This window comes from Tasmannia lanceolata, unplaced genomic scaffold (assembly GCF_043159265.1).
Source record: "Tasmannia lanceolata isolate RefF3 unplaced genomic scaffold, GAP_Taslan_0.1 ptg000015l, whole genome shotgun sequence".
NCBI classification, from domain to species: domain Eukaryota; kingdom Viridiplantae; phylum Streptophyta; class Magnoliopsida; order Canellales; family Winteraceae; genus Tasmannia; species Tasmannia lanceolata.
The window spans coordinates 50,012,524-50,028,144 of NW_027518692.1; the positions used below are offsets into that span (position 1 = coordinate 50,012,524).

Consider the following 15,621-nt stretch of genomic DNA (forward strand, 5'->3'; position numbering starts at 1 on the left):
TTTCATTAGTAAAGGATAGCATTCTGCAAGGACATAGGTAGATTTTAAAGGTAGATAATCATTCTCAATGGGCATATGGCCAAGTCATGATAGACAAAGGCTACAAAACTTCTTCATATTTTATCAATGTAACCTTCATAATCATTCCACAAATTGACACCAGCATTAACACGTCAAAACTGATAGTAATTTCAATACTTGTGTCATGCACCATTCTCAGCGTAGATAAAACCGTGACCTAAAAATGTTATCCAAAAAATGACCCTAGCCCTCTAATCCATTTGGTGTAAAATGAATGGTGAAAAGTTACATTTTACCCCTACGACATGTAGTCCCTGGAACAATTGAAATCAAATACCCAAGGAAAGTGGATTCTACCGAAATGGTTTACCTCAAAATGGGCTTCCCTCTCATATTTACCCTCTCACTAGAAGGGACCACCCCATGTAGATTGTTGGTAGTTTAAGAGCCAATAATTTACCATCACCATACACTCGTGCCACGTGTAAGGTGCAGATGAAGAGAGGACGACCCACGGTTTTCAAGAGCTCGAACTAGCCATCATATACTAACTTAGTTCAATAGCGAGCAAGAAACAATATATTACATGGGATTGATGGGATTAAAGAGCATTTATGGGGCTGTGAGCATGGTTTTAAATTTCAACTGAAATTTCAGATTTCGGTGGGGACCGAAACCGGTATTTGGCGAAATTAAATATTTTGCCATTCGAAATTTCGGTAATTTTGGTAATTTCAGTCCGAAATTTTGAAATTTCTATCCGGAATTTCGAACGGGAGTACCAAATTTCGACCGAAATTTTGGTTTTCCGAATGTCCGAAACGGTTACCGAAACCGAAATTTTAAACCATGGTTGTGAGAAGCTCACCCTTGGAATTTGGTTGTCCTTCTCACAATATATATACTTGTTATTAAGGTGTCCCAGCTTTCAAAGGGAATGTGATTATTTTAATGACTTGTATTTAGTTTTTAATAATAAATAGTAGGGCATTGTGACATTAAATACACATTGATTGGCTTAAATACCATGTGCAACTATATATTAATTAGATTTTATGATTAATGGATACCATGTGCTTTCTTCAGGGCGAGTTGTGATTTTTCTGCAACATGAAGTCAAAAAGTGTAAGATTGATAGCATGGATATGTGTCCCACATTATTGAAAGATCCAAACCATTCTTCTTCTCTTTTCTTTTTTCTTGGTTTCCCAGACTATGTTAGGCAATGCAGGGAAAATCGTCTCCATAGATCCTAAGGCTTCGATTGTAGAGATTTAAAATGAAAAGCATGGTATAGATCGGAGGGTTAAAATCATCCTATGAAGATAATTTCTGGGACATAGCCTATTTTAAGTTGGGCCCACAAATGAATGGTTTGGATCATCCAATAATGTGGGCTCCCCTGTATTTTTTATTTTTTTTTCTGGGATGGTTTTGCTTCACCCATCACCAATCCCCCCAAAAAAGGATTGTTTTGCTTCGCGTGGAAAAAGAGTCATTAATAAAATCATTAATAAAGGCAAGTGACATGTGGCGTGTTATATCGAGCATTGTTAAGATAGTCGCTGATGTGGGCATGTCTTCCTTGCAACTTGAGGACTTCTCTAATGTTAAGGGCTGGTTTGGATGTGTTAAAGTATAAATGACAGCTTAAGCTTTTGGAGTAATTGGTTGTTTCACATGGTATTAGAGCTATAGCCAGCTCAAAACAAGAGAAGTGTTACAGTACGTATAAAGGATCAAATAACAATAACACCAACTCTAACAGCTTAAGACCTGGCAAACGGGCGGGCCGAGCCGGATTTGACCCGGCCCGTACGGGTCCGGGTCAAACGGGCCGGGTCAAAGTGACCCGGAAAATTCTACGGGTCATTGACATTGGACCCGCACCCGGCCGTACGGGCCGGGTCGACCCGCGGGTTACCCGGATTTTTGACGTATTTTTTAAGAGTTTTTTTTTTTTTTAGGGATTTGCTAGCCACCTTCTCCTGGGCTATTTTTCGGCTTGTAGCCCCTCCTTTGTTGCAAAGATTGGGTGAAGTACGGTCTGGGGCAAAGGTTGCTAGCAACAAAAGAATAAAGAGAAGTAATCATTACGGATTTTTGAAATATTCTCAGAATTTCTAAGTTTGAAATGAAAATTACCGTAAAAAAGTCAAAAGTAAAAAAATTACATATAAAATATGACAATTACCCAGAAAACTACGGAAAAAAGTAAAAAAACCGTCGTTTGCATTTTTTTACGGGCACCCGCAGGCACCCGCGGGTCCGGGTCACTTTTTGCCAGGTCTAGGCAAGTACATGCGGTTCAAATGCAGCGTTCAAACCAAGCATTGGCCAATCTCATTATACATGTGGTGAATTTTATATCGGGAGCTGATATTTACGCCCCTTATAAGTCTGAGGACACCCGCATTTAAACGCCGTTATGGGCTAGGATGAGCTGTCAGTTAGTAAAAAAAGAGTACTTCTAAAATGACGACAATACCCTTCCAACAAACCGCCTATTCCTCACGATCAAAATCTTTCTGTTCTCTGCCCTTACCAAAATCCCCTATTCGATCTCTCTCCCTCTCAAAATCTTTTCTCTTTCTCTCACCTTACCAAAATCAGGAAACCTCATTTCCTCTCTCTCTGGCACGACCAAAATCGAGACCTTCGTGCTCTCTCCGTCTCTAAGCTCAAATCAAAAGAAGAGCTTGCCATCACAGATTCACAGTTATCTCTCTCTCTCTCTCTCTCTCTCTCTCTCTCTCTCTCTCTCTCTCTCTCCCCATATATATATATATATATATATATATATATATATATATATGACCATGAAAATATCTCATGTCTATGAAAATAGGGTTTTCCATTTTGGGCTATTAGATTTACTTTTCAAGTGCTCGGTGAAATGCTCGAGAGGGATTATATTTTCTTCTTGTTTGATTAGATATTGGGTTTAGTTGTTAATGGCTACATGTGTTAATTTTTTTGCTTTTCTTTGTTAAGACTAGAGTGGGCATTGGGCTTTAGTTATTTATGGTTGTGAATTTCATTATTAACATCAAGTTACTAGATTGGAAATGAGTTGATGATTTTAGTTGTGAGAATTAACTATATCCGATTGTAATATGATAAATCAAATTAGGTTGTTTATTTCGTTTCTGATTTTCTTCCATTATATTATTTGGTCCCGGCTTAATGTGCAAATAGTGATTATGAATTATAAAAGGGAAATTATTTCTACGCTCCAATGTTTTGATAAACATGCGCTCCAACTTTTGTCGTGTGGTATTTAGCAGGCTGTCAAAGGAATATTATGATTCTCAAAAAGCTCTTAAAGCCCTTAAAATACTACACGACAAATATGTAGAGCGCATGTTTATCAAAACATTGGAGCGCTGAAATCATTTCCCTTAAAAAAAAAAGTGTTAAATTGTTGTGGTTTTTTATCTGCTTTTCATTTTTAATATAACTCGCTAACATTTTTTGAGTTTATATCAGTTATATTTTTCCTACTTACGATGGACATTCAAAGCCAAGAAGAATGCCCTAAGAATATGGAAATGCTTTTACCTCTAAAGATGGAGTTTGCAAATCGAGAAGAGCTTCTTGAGCATGTGGCCAATTTTGCAAAATCCCAAGGGTATATTATAAGCATTAAGAAATCGGAAAAGAACAAGAAAGTTATCATTGGATGTGATAGAGGAGGTGTTTACAGGAATACTCGTAAGATTCCGGATAATCTTCGTCAGAAAGACACTTGCTCACGCTTGATAAATTGTCCGTTTAGAATTGATGGTAGAAGGATATACAATGGTTCATGGATACTCAATATAAAAAACTTGGAGCACAACCATAAAGCTTCAGAAGATATCTCAGGTCATCCCTCCAGTCGTCGGCTTTCAAAAGAAGAGATTTTGCGAATTAAGGAAATGACTATTGCAGGTATACAACCACGTCAAATACTTTCTTCTCTTAAGCAAAGTAATCCACATTTTTTATCAATATCAAGAGATGTCTACAATTGTATTGCGAAGGTTCGTAAAGAGATACTAGCAGGTCGTACCCCTAGCCAAGCCTTAGTAGACGAACTTGCTAATGATGGTTTCTTATATAATCTTTAAAATGATGAAGAAGGTCGTTTGACACATTTATTTTTCGCTCACCCACAATCGATAATATTGAGCAAGAGATACTCTAATGTTTTTTTGATGGATTGTACCTATAAGACCAATAAATACAAGATGCCATTATTTGATGTCGTTGGAATGACAAGCTTTGGTTCTTCATTTTATTCATGCTTTGCATTTCTATCGAAAGAGGAAACAGAAGATTATGTATGGGCTTTGAAAATGCTTCATGATATGTTGGGTGGTGTTTCTCAACAAATAGTATTTGTAACAGACAGGGAATTGGCCTTGATGAAAGCTATATATGTTGTATTTCCAAGAGCTATTAATCTTTTGTGTGTATGGCATATTGATAAAAATATTTTATCGAAATGTAAACGTCATTTTGAAGATGGAGACAATTGGGAGAAATTTTTATCTGGTTGGAGTACTTTGATAAACTCTCCAACCGAAGATGCATATGTTGAAGCTTGGAAAGAATTTAGAGATAAGTTTAAAGAGAAGGTGATTGCTATCAACTACATTTCCGACACTTGGCTTCCTTATAAAGAATGTTTTGTAAAGGCATGGACAGAGAAGCATCTTCACTTTGGGAACCGTGTTACTTCAAGGGTAGAAGGTGCGCATTCCCAACTTAAAAAATACTTGCAACTTTCAACCAGTGACTTTTATTTGGTTAAAAGGAAACTATGTCTAGCTATTGAAAACCAGTTTCAAGAAATCAAAACACAGCTTTCAGCGGAAAAGATTAAAGTTCCTTATAAGTTGCATATGGCATTTTTTCGTGAGCTCATTAATCATGTATCTATTTTTGCATTGGATAAGCTTTTCCAACAATTTGAGTTGGCTACAACTTGTTCAACTTTGGCCACATGCAAGAATCACTTTACTGCTACCATGGGGCTTCCTTGTGCACACAAGATTAGATATTTGTTGGATGAACGTAAGGTATTGTTTCCAAGTGATGTTCACTCACAATGGCGAATAGATGATCAAGCAATCGATGATATGAATTGTGTTAAAAATAGTCGAGAAGAACAAATGGAAAAGATAATTGGGAACTTGCAAGATAAATACCGAAAATGGCCCTCCTCTCAACAAGAGATTGTTTTAAATCAACTTTCTCAGGTAGTGAACAGTTCTACCCCAATGCTTCATGAACCTAATGTTCAAAACCCGAGAGGACGTCCACCAACGTCAAAGAGTCGAAAGACAATCAGCAGCACAAGACGAGACCCTTCATCATTCGAGATTGTGGAAGCAACAAGAAGATGTAGTATATGCAAAGGCGTTGGCCATAACAGCCGTACATGTCCACGACAAACCGTAGGTACCGTCTCAACAACTTATTTTTCTATGCCCATTCCAATTGGTGTTGAAACTGAAATTGGCATTTCAGAATTGAGCACTTTCCCTAGTGAGACTATCGGATTTGGGGATGATTAGCAAATGGTAAGTTGCTTATATTGCTTGCAAGGTCAAGTTATGAAATTTAATAATGTGATTTTTCTTTTCTATCAATCTAGATTGGCTGATATATTTAAGATTTTCTTCGCCGCAGATGGAGTTTTTTTATATAAACCCCTCCCCCAACTTTTTGCAGAGGTGATTTTTGTCATATTTTAGTTAGAACAATTTGCTAATAGTGAAAGGTAAGAATCTTTTGTCATGACCTCATAATGAGTTTTTCTTTCTTTTTTAAAAAGGACATTGATGTGTTTTCTTGAATTATTTTGTAGGAATCTTGGACGATCGAAGTGGCACTCATTCAAATCTGAAGCATTTGTTGTTGTTTTATACCATCAGTGTCACTCATTCATTCCGGCGCTTCTCTAATATATCATTGATTTTGTAATGTATGCGTCCATTTTGTCATTTAAATCGCCCCATGGGGTCATTATTAATGAAAGACCTTTCGATTTACATTTAGATTTTCATCAACTAAGGATTTGAATTCTCGCAATGTGTTGAAAATGAATCAAATCAGTGCAAATTTATGGATCTTGATGGATTCAAATCACCATCTTCTTGAGACATATTTCTCAAGTTCAACTCTTTATTGATAATGTTTATTTGTGTATCTGATTTAAAACCCTTGAATTGACGTTGTGTAGGGAGAGAAAGGTGAAATTGTGAATGCGCCCCTAAGTGCAGATTTCTGCACTAATGGAAGGGGTGCCTAGCCACGCAAATTGGCCAGTGGACAAATATTAAGGTGTTGGAAGTGTGAGCTGTAACCGAACTGACGTTATGTTGGGAGAGAGGGGAATTTGTGAATGTACAAATATTAAGGTGTTGGAAGTGTGAGCTGTAACCGAATTGAAGTTATGTTGGGAGAGAAAGGGGAAATTGTGAATGTGCCCGTAAGTACAGAATTTCTGGAGTAAAATTCCTCTATAAACTGAGGCAAAAACCTTATTAGATCCAGACAATTCCCAAGGCGAAAGTAATTCCGAACTCACTGTGCACAAAATTCTGCTCTTAGGATAGATGATCTGAGCAGCTCTAGGACAAGTTCAATTATAATTAGAGACTTTCATCCCATTGAACACCCTGAACCGAACAACTTCAAGTAGTGCAAGCTCCTGATACCAATCATGCATTATAACTCTGTTTGGAATGCTCTGAGATACATCAAGCATACACTCTCTAAATGAAGATTGAGTAGGTACTGGTTCAACCGTTCTAGTCTTTTTTCTATGAAATTTTAGAAATGTTTTCCCTTTTTCAAACTTTGCTAGAAAATTCCTGCAATTAAACGGGCCTCAGGAAAAACGATTCTCTTAATAGTCAATGTCATAACTCATAACCACATGTCCTCATTTTCCTTATTACATCTCTCCTGTCATAGCAGCCAATTTGTGATGAAGAGGGAAGTGAGTCTTTTTCCGGTGCAGAACCTGTTGCTGCAAATGGTGACTCTGTTATAAGATCTTTGGAAGGGGTGGCCATGGAAGGGTTCCAGATTTTTGGTAAGGTGAGAGAAAGAGAAAAGATTTTGAGAGAGAGAGAGATCGAATAGGGGATTTTGGTAAGGGCAGAGAACAGAAAGATTTTGATCGTCAGAGAGAGGAATAGGCGGTTTGTTAGAAGGGTATTGTCGTCATTTTAGAAGTACTCTGTTTTTACTAACTGACAGCTCATCCTAGCCCATAACAGCGTTTAAATGCGGGTGTCCTCAGACTCAGAAGGGGCGTAAATATCAGCTCCCTTTTATATCCGGTACTGAGCCTATGGACAAGGGCAGTTGATGCCTCTACTTTCAATACAGGGATTTGCTTTCCTAGTCCCTAACACATAAGACTCTAGTATCAATATAGGGATTTGCTTTCCTAGTTCCTAACACATGAGAGTGGCAGACAAGATATGGGTTTCTATTGGAATTGCCACACTATCAAGGGACAAAGGCTCCAGCAGAAATGCTAGCTGTAGAAAGGGTTGAGACTACACATGATATAAGTATATTAACTTGAGTAGGTGGAATGATACCTTGTTCAATGGAAAATTAATGCTAAATGAATGGTGCCCTAGGGAAATTTCCTAGTATGCACCCACTTTTGGGCCATACGTGAACCACATGGACATGATCGGTCCATTATCCGACCATAAACTACAAGATCGGGCACTCCTTGACCCCACCGTGATGGGATGATTCTAGCCATTTTACCCATCAAGTATCGTTAGGGGTGTAACTCAGGTCAGGTTCATCCCGAACCCTACGGGTTCAACACGGAAAAGGCCGGGTTGAGTCAGGTTGAGTTCGGGTCGGGTTCGGGTTCATGTTGAGTTTTCTCAACCCGGGTCGGGTTCGGGTTGAGGGTTTGGGCAACCCGACCCGAGTTCAACCCGACATTTTTTTATGAATTTTTTTTCTAAGCTTAAAAATTCAGGTTGGGTTGTTGAACTCGGGTCACGTCAGGTTCGGGTTGGGAAAAAGGGTTACTCGGGTCAGGTCGGATTGAACCTCATCAGGTTGATAATCGGGTCGGGTCAGGTTGGGTTGGGGTTGGAAAAAAAGGGTTTCAGGTCGGGTTGGCCTCAACCCGACCCAAGTTGCACCCATAAGTATCGTTTAGGGTTTCGTTGGGGAAATATAAATTATTGATTCTTGTAGTCCTTTTGTGAATGGGGTATCCGTCCCCATGCAATGGAACCTAGATCGTAGGAGATCGATGGTTTACGTGATCAACTGTCTGATCGCACATGCATGTTTCCATGTAGTACATGCCCACGAGAAACAATAGTTAGAATATGTTTGATTAGGAAGCAAGACTTCTCGTTTGTGTGTGAATCGAAAATTAAAATATCCCAATAATATGTCACCAGACCACAAATAAACAAAGCAAAATCGGAAAGCAAGAACAATAGTAAGAGCAGATCGCATTAGGACTATCCTCACAAGGTAGTCATTGTTTTGGCCAATTTTTCTTCAACATCAAGTTTTTGTCAGAAAGTCAGAATTGCTGTAGCTACTTACGGAATCACCACGGCTACTATTGACTCTGATCATATGATGAGGGATTGATCTAAGAATGCCATTAACCACTCCCTTGTTAGCTACTTTGTGAGGTTGGAGGTTCCTCAACCCCAAGAGGTCGAAGGGTCAATCCCAGCTTACCTACCAAAAAAAAGGCATCTCCTTCACCACCATGACAACTTTCACAGCACGGATGTAACCCCGTTTTAATACAATAAGATGCACCCACTATGTCCTAATTGGCCTCACCCATTGATTGATACTAACTTTCCACTTAATAGGCCTTTCTTTAGATCTCATATGACCCAAATCATCTAATCCAACATCTTCTAACATATATCTTTTAGCCTATTAAAAACTACGGCAGTAGTTCACTTACGACATTAGAATAATATACACCTTGTTGGATGTTAGGGTTACATTACTGGTGTATTTTTGGGCCATAGGAGATCGAAAGAAAGGTGTATCAAGTGGAAAGGCGTAGAGTGGGTGTGCCTAATTGTATTAAACCGAGCTAGTGTCCTACTGATGGTGAGGAAAAAAAGGATATTGTAGAAAAAGATTTTTTTCAAGGAAAAAAATAATCTAGTTCAAGTACGGTTGGTAAAAAAATATTTTAGTTTGGATAATATCTCCATGAAAAATGATTTAGCCCAATGATGTAAAACTCATTTTCTTGGAAAATATTTTTCCAAAGTTTTTTTTTTCATCAAAACAGATTATTGTAGGGGTACAACTCGGGTAGGGTTCAACCCAAAAAAATCATGGGCCGAGTTGGGTTCAAAACCCGACATTTTTATAAAAAAATTTTTTACCATTTTTCTGTTTTGTTTTTTTAGAGAGGAATTCTAAAATGAAGGGCGCCCTTGCGAAAAAGGGTGAAAGGGCACCCCCATTGGTTGTAAAACGCCAATGTGCATTTAATGTTCTTTGATTTTTCACCCCCATTCAATGCACATTGGTGTTTTACAACCAATGGGGGCTCCCTTTCACGCCTTTTTGGCAAGGGTGCCCTTCAGTTTAGAACTCCTCTTTTTTAGAACATACCTAAAGGGCACAGATATCACCATAATTGGGTCAACCCTACTCAACCCAACCTGAATTGGGAAATCGGGTCGGGTTCGGGTTGAGATGTTAATTTTTCAGGTTAGGTTGGGTCAGCCCTCATCATGTTGAGAGTCGGGTTCAGGTAGAAGCTCGGGTTGGGTTCGGGTTGGCTTCAACCTGACCCAACCCGAGTTGCACCTCTAGATTATTTTACATGACATATTATTGGGATGGAGGAGTCCCACCTTCAAAGCCCAACTCGGATTATCGAATCCAAGGCTAATAACAAAATAATTTTGAGTCTAATAATCAGTTTCAGATTAAAAATCAATTCTTAAAATCCAAAACGAAAAGACCTACATGTTGAATGAACGAGTAAGTTTCCATTAGCTGGCAAGCCAGATAGAGAATCTCAAAATTTCTTCCAACTTTTCCACCGAAAAACCCAATCCCCCTATACAAATTCCACGCCCCAAATCCCAAAATAGCAATCCTTGGGCTTCAAGATTCCAACGCCAGAATATATAAAACCCTGAAATTCTCATCAAAGAAACTTAAACAGTAAGAAAAATCTCAATCTCAAAACTCAAATTCAAAGACAAGCAACCAACACGTTCCATAGTCAAACCCTCCCATATCTTCCTCACAAAATCAAATTCTCTACAACATACATAGTCTCCTCATTTGCTCACCACCCCCTCCCTCTCCTTTAAATAACCCAAAAGCACTTATTCTCATTCTCAACAAATTCACAGTTAACCCATTTATTAACATTATTTTATACTATTTTTATAGTTTTCTCTTTAGTGTAACAGTAAAAGATGCCCATCTCTGCATTTTTAAAGTTAGACAGAGGTAGGCCACCCAATAAAAAAGACCCACCTCCCCTAAAAACTACCCCTCGCAAAAAACCCTACTCTTCTAACCAAAACCCAAAACCCACTTCCTAAAATTCCCTCCCACAAAAAAGAGAATACGGTTCCTGCGGGTGCCCTCAGGAAAGTTACCTGCGGTGATGAATTAAATAATAGCGGTGGCGTGAGCTCATGTGCGCAAATGAATTAAATAATGTGAGAGTGCGTTCTATGAAAACAGTAGTGTTGATATTTTAATCTTTCTTATTTTATAATAATGTGCTACCAAGCTTCTCCTCTTGGCAAGTGGCAATGGTGGTGCAAAGATGCGCGCAGATGGCAAATGATGCTAGCAAAAAACGTAAACGTAATCATTACACAGAGAAGTAAAATAGGTAAAGTATAAAGTTTTAAATGAAACATTACCTAGAAATAGTTATAAAATTGTAAAATTATGAAAAAAATACCAATAAAATATATAAGGTTATGACAATTACCGTAATAAAATACATAAGTTTATGACAATTAATAAAAGAAACACTTACTTAGAATAATTATTACAAGTTTTCCATGCATACAAACATCCCCTATAATTGAACTGCTAATATTAGCAAGACACAAGACATCTTACGCACACATGGATGACGTGTATGTGATCCCCATCGCTCATCATGTGGCCTAATTGTATTGAAAACAGCCCAAATCTCATATAATTGTATTGAAAACAACCCAAATCTCATATTGAACTCACAGGGAGTGAAACAAATTGACCAATGTTTTACATCCAATGGCTAAAAATGCATCTTTTAGACTGTCAGATCCTCAAATCATTCTGATTTTGGGTTAAGAGCTAAATAAACGGTTTGGATTGCAACCATGCGGCAGATAGTTCAGACAAGAGTGCTTCGTACCCACTAAGAAATAGTGGGTCCCAAATTCGATTGACGGTTTGGATTGCAACCATGCGAGTCAATCGAATTTGGGACCCACTATTTCTTAGTGGGTACGAAGCACTCTTGTCACAATTATTCTAAATAAGTGTTTCTTTCAGTAATTGTCATAAACTTATGTATTTTATTACGGTAATTGTCATAACCTTATATATTTTATTCGTATTTTTTTCATAATTTTAATGATTACGTTTTTACGTTTTTTGCTAGCACCATTTGACATCTGGCGCATCTTTGCACCACCATTGCCACTTGCCAAGAGGAGAAGCTTGGTAGCACATTATTATAAAATAAGAAAGATTAAAATATCAACACTACTGTTTTCATAGAACGCACTCTCACATTATTTAATTCATTTGCGCACATGAGCTCACGCCACCGCTATTATTTAATTCATCACCGCAGGTAACTTTCCTGAGGGCACCCGCAGGAACCGTATTCTCCCCACAAAAAACCCTATTACAACCATGATTTGAAGCCAAACCCCATATGGGTTTTTCCAAACCCTCATCCCCTACCCAAAAGAAAATACCCACCTCCCCAAAAAACTACCCCTCCCAAAAAACCCTCTTACATTTCTAAACAAAACCCACTCCCACAAAAAAAAACCTTTCCCAACCATGATTTGAGCCCAAACCCCAAATGGGTTTTTCCAAATCCTCCTCATTCACCCTATCCCTTCTCTTCTTAACCAGTTTCACTATCCTTATCCCACTCAATACAGCTCCAGACCCCTATGCTCTCATCTACAAGGGTTGTTCAGGGCAAAACTCTCAAGAGGTCACCTTTCAATCAACCCTAACAGGTCTCTTAAACTCTCTAGTAGCCCAATCCTCTAGCTCTTTGTTCTTCAAGACCACTGCGGGCAGTGGTCAGACCGCCCTCTCCGGTCTCTTCCAATGCAGGGGAGATCTTACCAATGCTGATTGCCAAAGCTGTGTAAATAGGCTCCCACAAATGTCGGCCGCTCTGTGCGGCCAAACCATAGCCGCCCGTATTAATCTCGCCGGATGTTACATGGCCTACGAAACCCCCAATTTCCCCCAAATCTCCGGCACTGATTTGCTCTTCAAGACGTGTAGCCCCTTACAAGCCAACTTCGAGACCCAAAGGGACACAGCTTTTGCCAACTTGGAAACGGGTATTGTTAACTTTTTGTATCTCTTAAGGAAAGAGTCATTTTGTAATTCAAAATTATAAGTGAAGCGCTCGAGGAAAAAGTCATTTTCAAAGGTGGGGGAAGGTTTTGTAGCTAATTAATCGATATTCAAAATCGTTCCATTCAGAATCTTTGCTCTATCAAAGCGTTTCATAATTCATTAGATACTTTCTATGAATGACAACTACGTATCGCAAGCAAATTGATTCTGTTTGTTCAGTCATTTGTCTTTGATAAATGATCATTATGAGTCAGGCTCAATAGAATTTAGAAAAAAAGTCATTTTCTAGTTAAAAATTAGAAGTGAAGCTGTCTTTTTATTGGTATAATCTGAAATCACACAATTTCCTGTAACAACAGGCATTGCAGGGGGGAGCGGTTTTTATGCGACGACTTATGATTCGGTGTCTGTGGTGGGCCAATGTGAAGGAGATTTGAGCGTTTCGGACTGCGTGGGGTGCGTGACGGAGGCTGTGCAGAAGGCAGAGGTGGAGTGTGGGAAGTCGATCGCAGGGCAGATTTATTTGAACAGATGTTATATGAGCTACTATTACCAACATGACAATGGTGATTCGTCAGGTACATTTCTTGGCTCCCCATTTCTCATCTTCATTTTATTTCTGTTCCATCTGCATTCGCCCAAATCATGGATTCAGAATGCAAGGTCGGTGTTTGGTTGAATTTGGGAAATTCGGTGAAATTGGTTCAAAGGCTATTTTTGTTTGAGATTAAAGAATCTATTTTTATGAGGAATCAGATGTTATGGTGGAATTATATTGTTATATTAGCCATCTTTAGGTGAAGGCATCGTCATGATGTTACGGTCCTGAGTAGGCCTGCCTAGGTATGGGACTCGGTGGGACCATAGTTACCAAAATGTGATACAGTAAAAAAAAAAAAAAGGGACGGGAAAATTCAAGTATAAGGCCCAGTTTCTCTTGACGTAAAACAAATTTTACGTTAATTTTTACATCGAAAGAAACGGAGTCTAGTAAAACGTGTTTTTTTTCTTGGGAAAAAATGTTGCTTAAAACAAAGTTTTGCTAACTAAGGGTGGGACCCAGCGTGTTATGTGACAGTTTTAAAGGGCTTAGCCTAATGGAGCTTTTGGGGTATTGGTTAAGTACCTAACACATGGATTTGTGGCCTGGTTGAATGGTTTCCTCTGAATCGATGGCATCAACCCATAATTCTAATCGGGCGTTAGGGTGTGGCCCATCTCCGGCCAGTTGATATACAGGCTGGATTGATGGCCATGCGCATGAACTTGGGTGGTAGGGATATAGTTTATAAACCCAGTTTTGGTGTATGTTATTCTCTAGGGAAAACAAGCTCTTTTTTTTAAATGAAGGGAAATCAAGCTTTTAGTGAAAGTGGTTAGACTTTGACTATTGGGTTTTGTGAAGATTCTGAAAAGGATTGCTGGTTTTCTTTTTGTTTTTGCCCTTTGTGAATGTAGGGTCAGGGAGCCAGACGGGGAAGACAGTGGCTATTGTTGTGGGAGGGGCTGCTGCATTGGGGTTTGGGGTCATTTGTCTCCTTTTCATTAGGTCTTTGTGGAAGAAAAAGGATGGTAAGTATAGAAAATGATAGTAAAAAGAGATGAGTTATTCTGTTTTTCTTGTCTTTTGTGCAGCAATTCCATGGTTGAAAATTTAAACTTAAAGTGGTCAGTCTTTGTCTTGTCTTCTTCTGTTTGATTTTATGCAGATTATTGAGAGGATGGATATGGGCATTTTTTGAGATTGGTTTTGAAGATGAGAATAGGGGTCTTTGAGGGTGTGGACAGAGAGTTGATGAGAGAGAAAAGAAATGGGTTTTTGTTTTGAGAGGAGAGTGGTGGGGATGAGAATTTGTTGGGAAGATGCATTTGGGACTTAAGTTTTGTGAAAGGAGGAATGAATGTTTCTGTTTTTGGGTGAGTGAGCAAATAGGGGATTTTGGCTTTTTTCTGAGGCCATGTGGATGTTTGAATGTTTTTCCCAAGAAAAAATAATGCTTCCCCATTTGAGGAGCACTTTTAAAGTCTCTCGCTCTCTGAATTTAATACATTGATTAAATGGTGTATGTAGAAAACAACCATTACCAATGCCTGTAATTACTACCTACTCAACAAGGAATCTGATTTCTTATTCTCTGTAGAAGTTTGTAGGGCCCACTGTGAAGTTGCTTACAAGTTATATAACTCTTCTGTATTTTCTAGTTGGTAGTTGATCCAAACACCATGAAGTGCATTTAATTTTATTAGTGTGAAATTGTATTTCCCTAGTCAATATTAAATATAAATTCAAATTTTGATAAAATTGTTAGTAGAATATCAAGATATGTTGGTGGCAGAATTGGAAAATATGAGCAGGTGAAAAGATGCCCAAGTGGGGTCACTTGCTAAAAAGGGATTTGCTTGGCAATTTAGAAGATAGCCATTTCCAGGCTGAGATGAATTAACTGTGTAAGACAAAATCTGCTACAAGGTGGTTTTTGTCTCCTTAAAACAGGTGAGCCGAGAAAATTGCCTAGAAAGTCCCTGGTAAAAATGATTCAAACCTTTTACCCTTTCGACCTTCCTAGAGGGCCATGTATGATGTATCAAAATCCTTTCCCATGGAATTATTCTGAGGGCATGCTTGGTAATTATGAAAAATTATTCCATGGAATTTTCTTGTCCATTCAGGTCACATTCTTTAACCTTTCTCCCTAGCACTTTTAGGCTTCTTTTGGTCGTGGAAATTGAAAACAAGAAGAATGGTGTTTGGCAAATCCGATAATTTCTTACACACAGGCATAACAAGTTATGATAGATAAGCCTATAATAAGCCATCTTTTCATATGGTGCTTGGCCGTATAGTCCGGTATTTTTCACAAAGTACTGTACGGGCCGTACGGGCCTTTCCATAGGATGAGTTCATTTGTTGCGTCACATTATGGAAAGCACTATAGATCATAGGGTAAGGATCATTGTATGGAAATGATTTCTGGAGCCCGACCTGTTGGATTT

The 15,621-nt window shown here is 38.6% G+C and overlaps 3 protein-coding genes across 3 annotated transcripts; all 3 read left to right on the top strand.

The window, feature by feature from the left end:
• The first annotated feature begins 3,530 nt into the window (after nucleotides 1–3,530).
• Nucleotides 3,531–4,133, top strand: LOC143892053 (PKS-NRPS hybrid synthetase cheA-like). Its single transcript, XM_077396523.1, has one exon. The coding sequence runs from the start codon at nucleotides 3,531–3,533 to the stop codon at nucleotides 4,131–4,133; it is 603 nt and encodes a 200-aa protein (XP_077252638.1).
• A 120-nt stretch (nucleotides 4,134–4,253) lies between these two features.
• LOC143892054 (PKS-NRPS hybrid synthetase cheA-like) lies at nucleotides 4,254–5,585 on the top strand. The gene has a single exon (XM_077396524.1). The coding sequence runs from the start codon at nucleotides 4,254–4,256 to the stop codon at nucleotides 5,583–5,585; it is 1,332 nt and encodes a 443-aa protein (XP_077252639.1).
• Nucleotides 5,586–11,702: 6,117 nt separating this feature from the next.
• On the top strand, nucleotides 11,703–14,770 carry LOC143845876 (plasmodesmata-located protein 2-like). The gene is made up of 4 exons (XM_077354286.1): nucleotides 11,703–12,608; nucleotides 12,987–13,205; nucleotides 14,086–14,199; nucleotides 14,337–14,770. The coding sequence occupies exons 1-4, from the start codon at nucleotides 12,110–12,112 to the stop codon at nucleotides 14,342–14,344; spliced, it is 840 nt and encodes a 279-aa protein (XP_077210401.1). The 5' UTR covers nucleotides 11,703–12,109; the 3' UTR covers nucleotides 14,345–14,770.
• The last annotated feature ends 851 nt before the right edge of the window (nucleotides 14,771–15,621 follow it).

Coding starts and splice junctions, on each gene's coding strand:
- LOC143892053 (XM_077396523.1), top strand. CDS start 3,531: ATGGACATTCAAAGCCAAGAAGAATGCCCTAAGAATATGGAAATGCTT.
- LOC143892054 (XM_077396524.1), top strand. CDS start 4,254: ATGCCATTATTTGATGTCGTTGGAATGACAAGCTTTGGTTCTTCATTT.
- LOC143845876 (XM_077354286.1), top strand. CDS start 12,110: ATGGGTTTTTCCAAATCCTCCTCATTCACCCTATCCCTTCTCTTCTTA. Junction 12,609..12,986: donor TTTTGCCAACTTGGAAACGG/GTATTGTTAACT, acceptor CTGTAACAACAG/GCATTGCAGGGGGGAGCGGT. Junction 13,206..14,085: donor TGACAATGGTGATTCGTCAG/GTACATTTCTTG, acceptor TTGTGAATGTAG/GGTCAGGGAGCCAGACGGGG.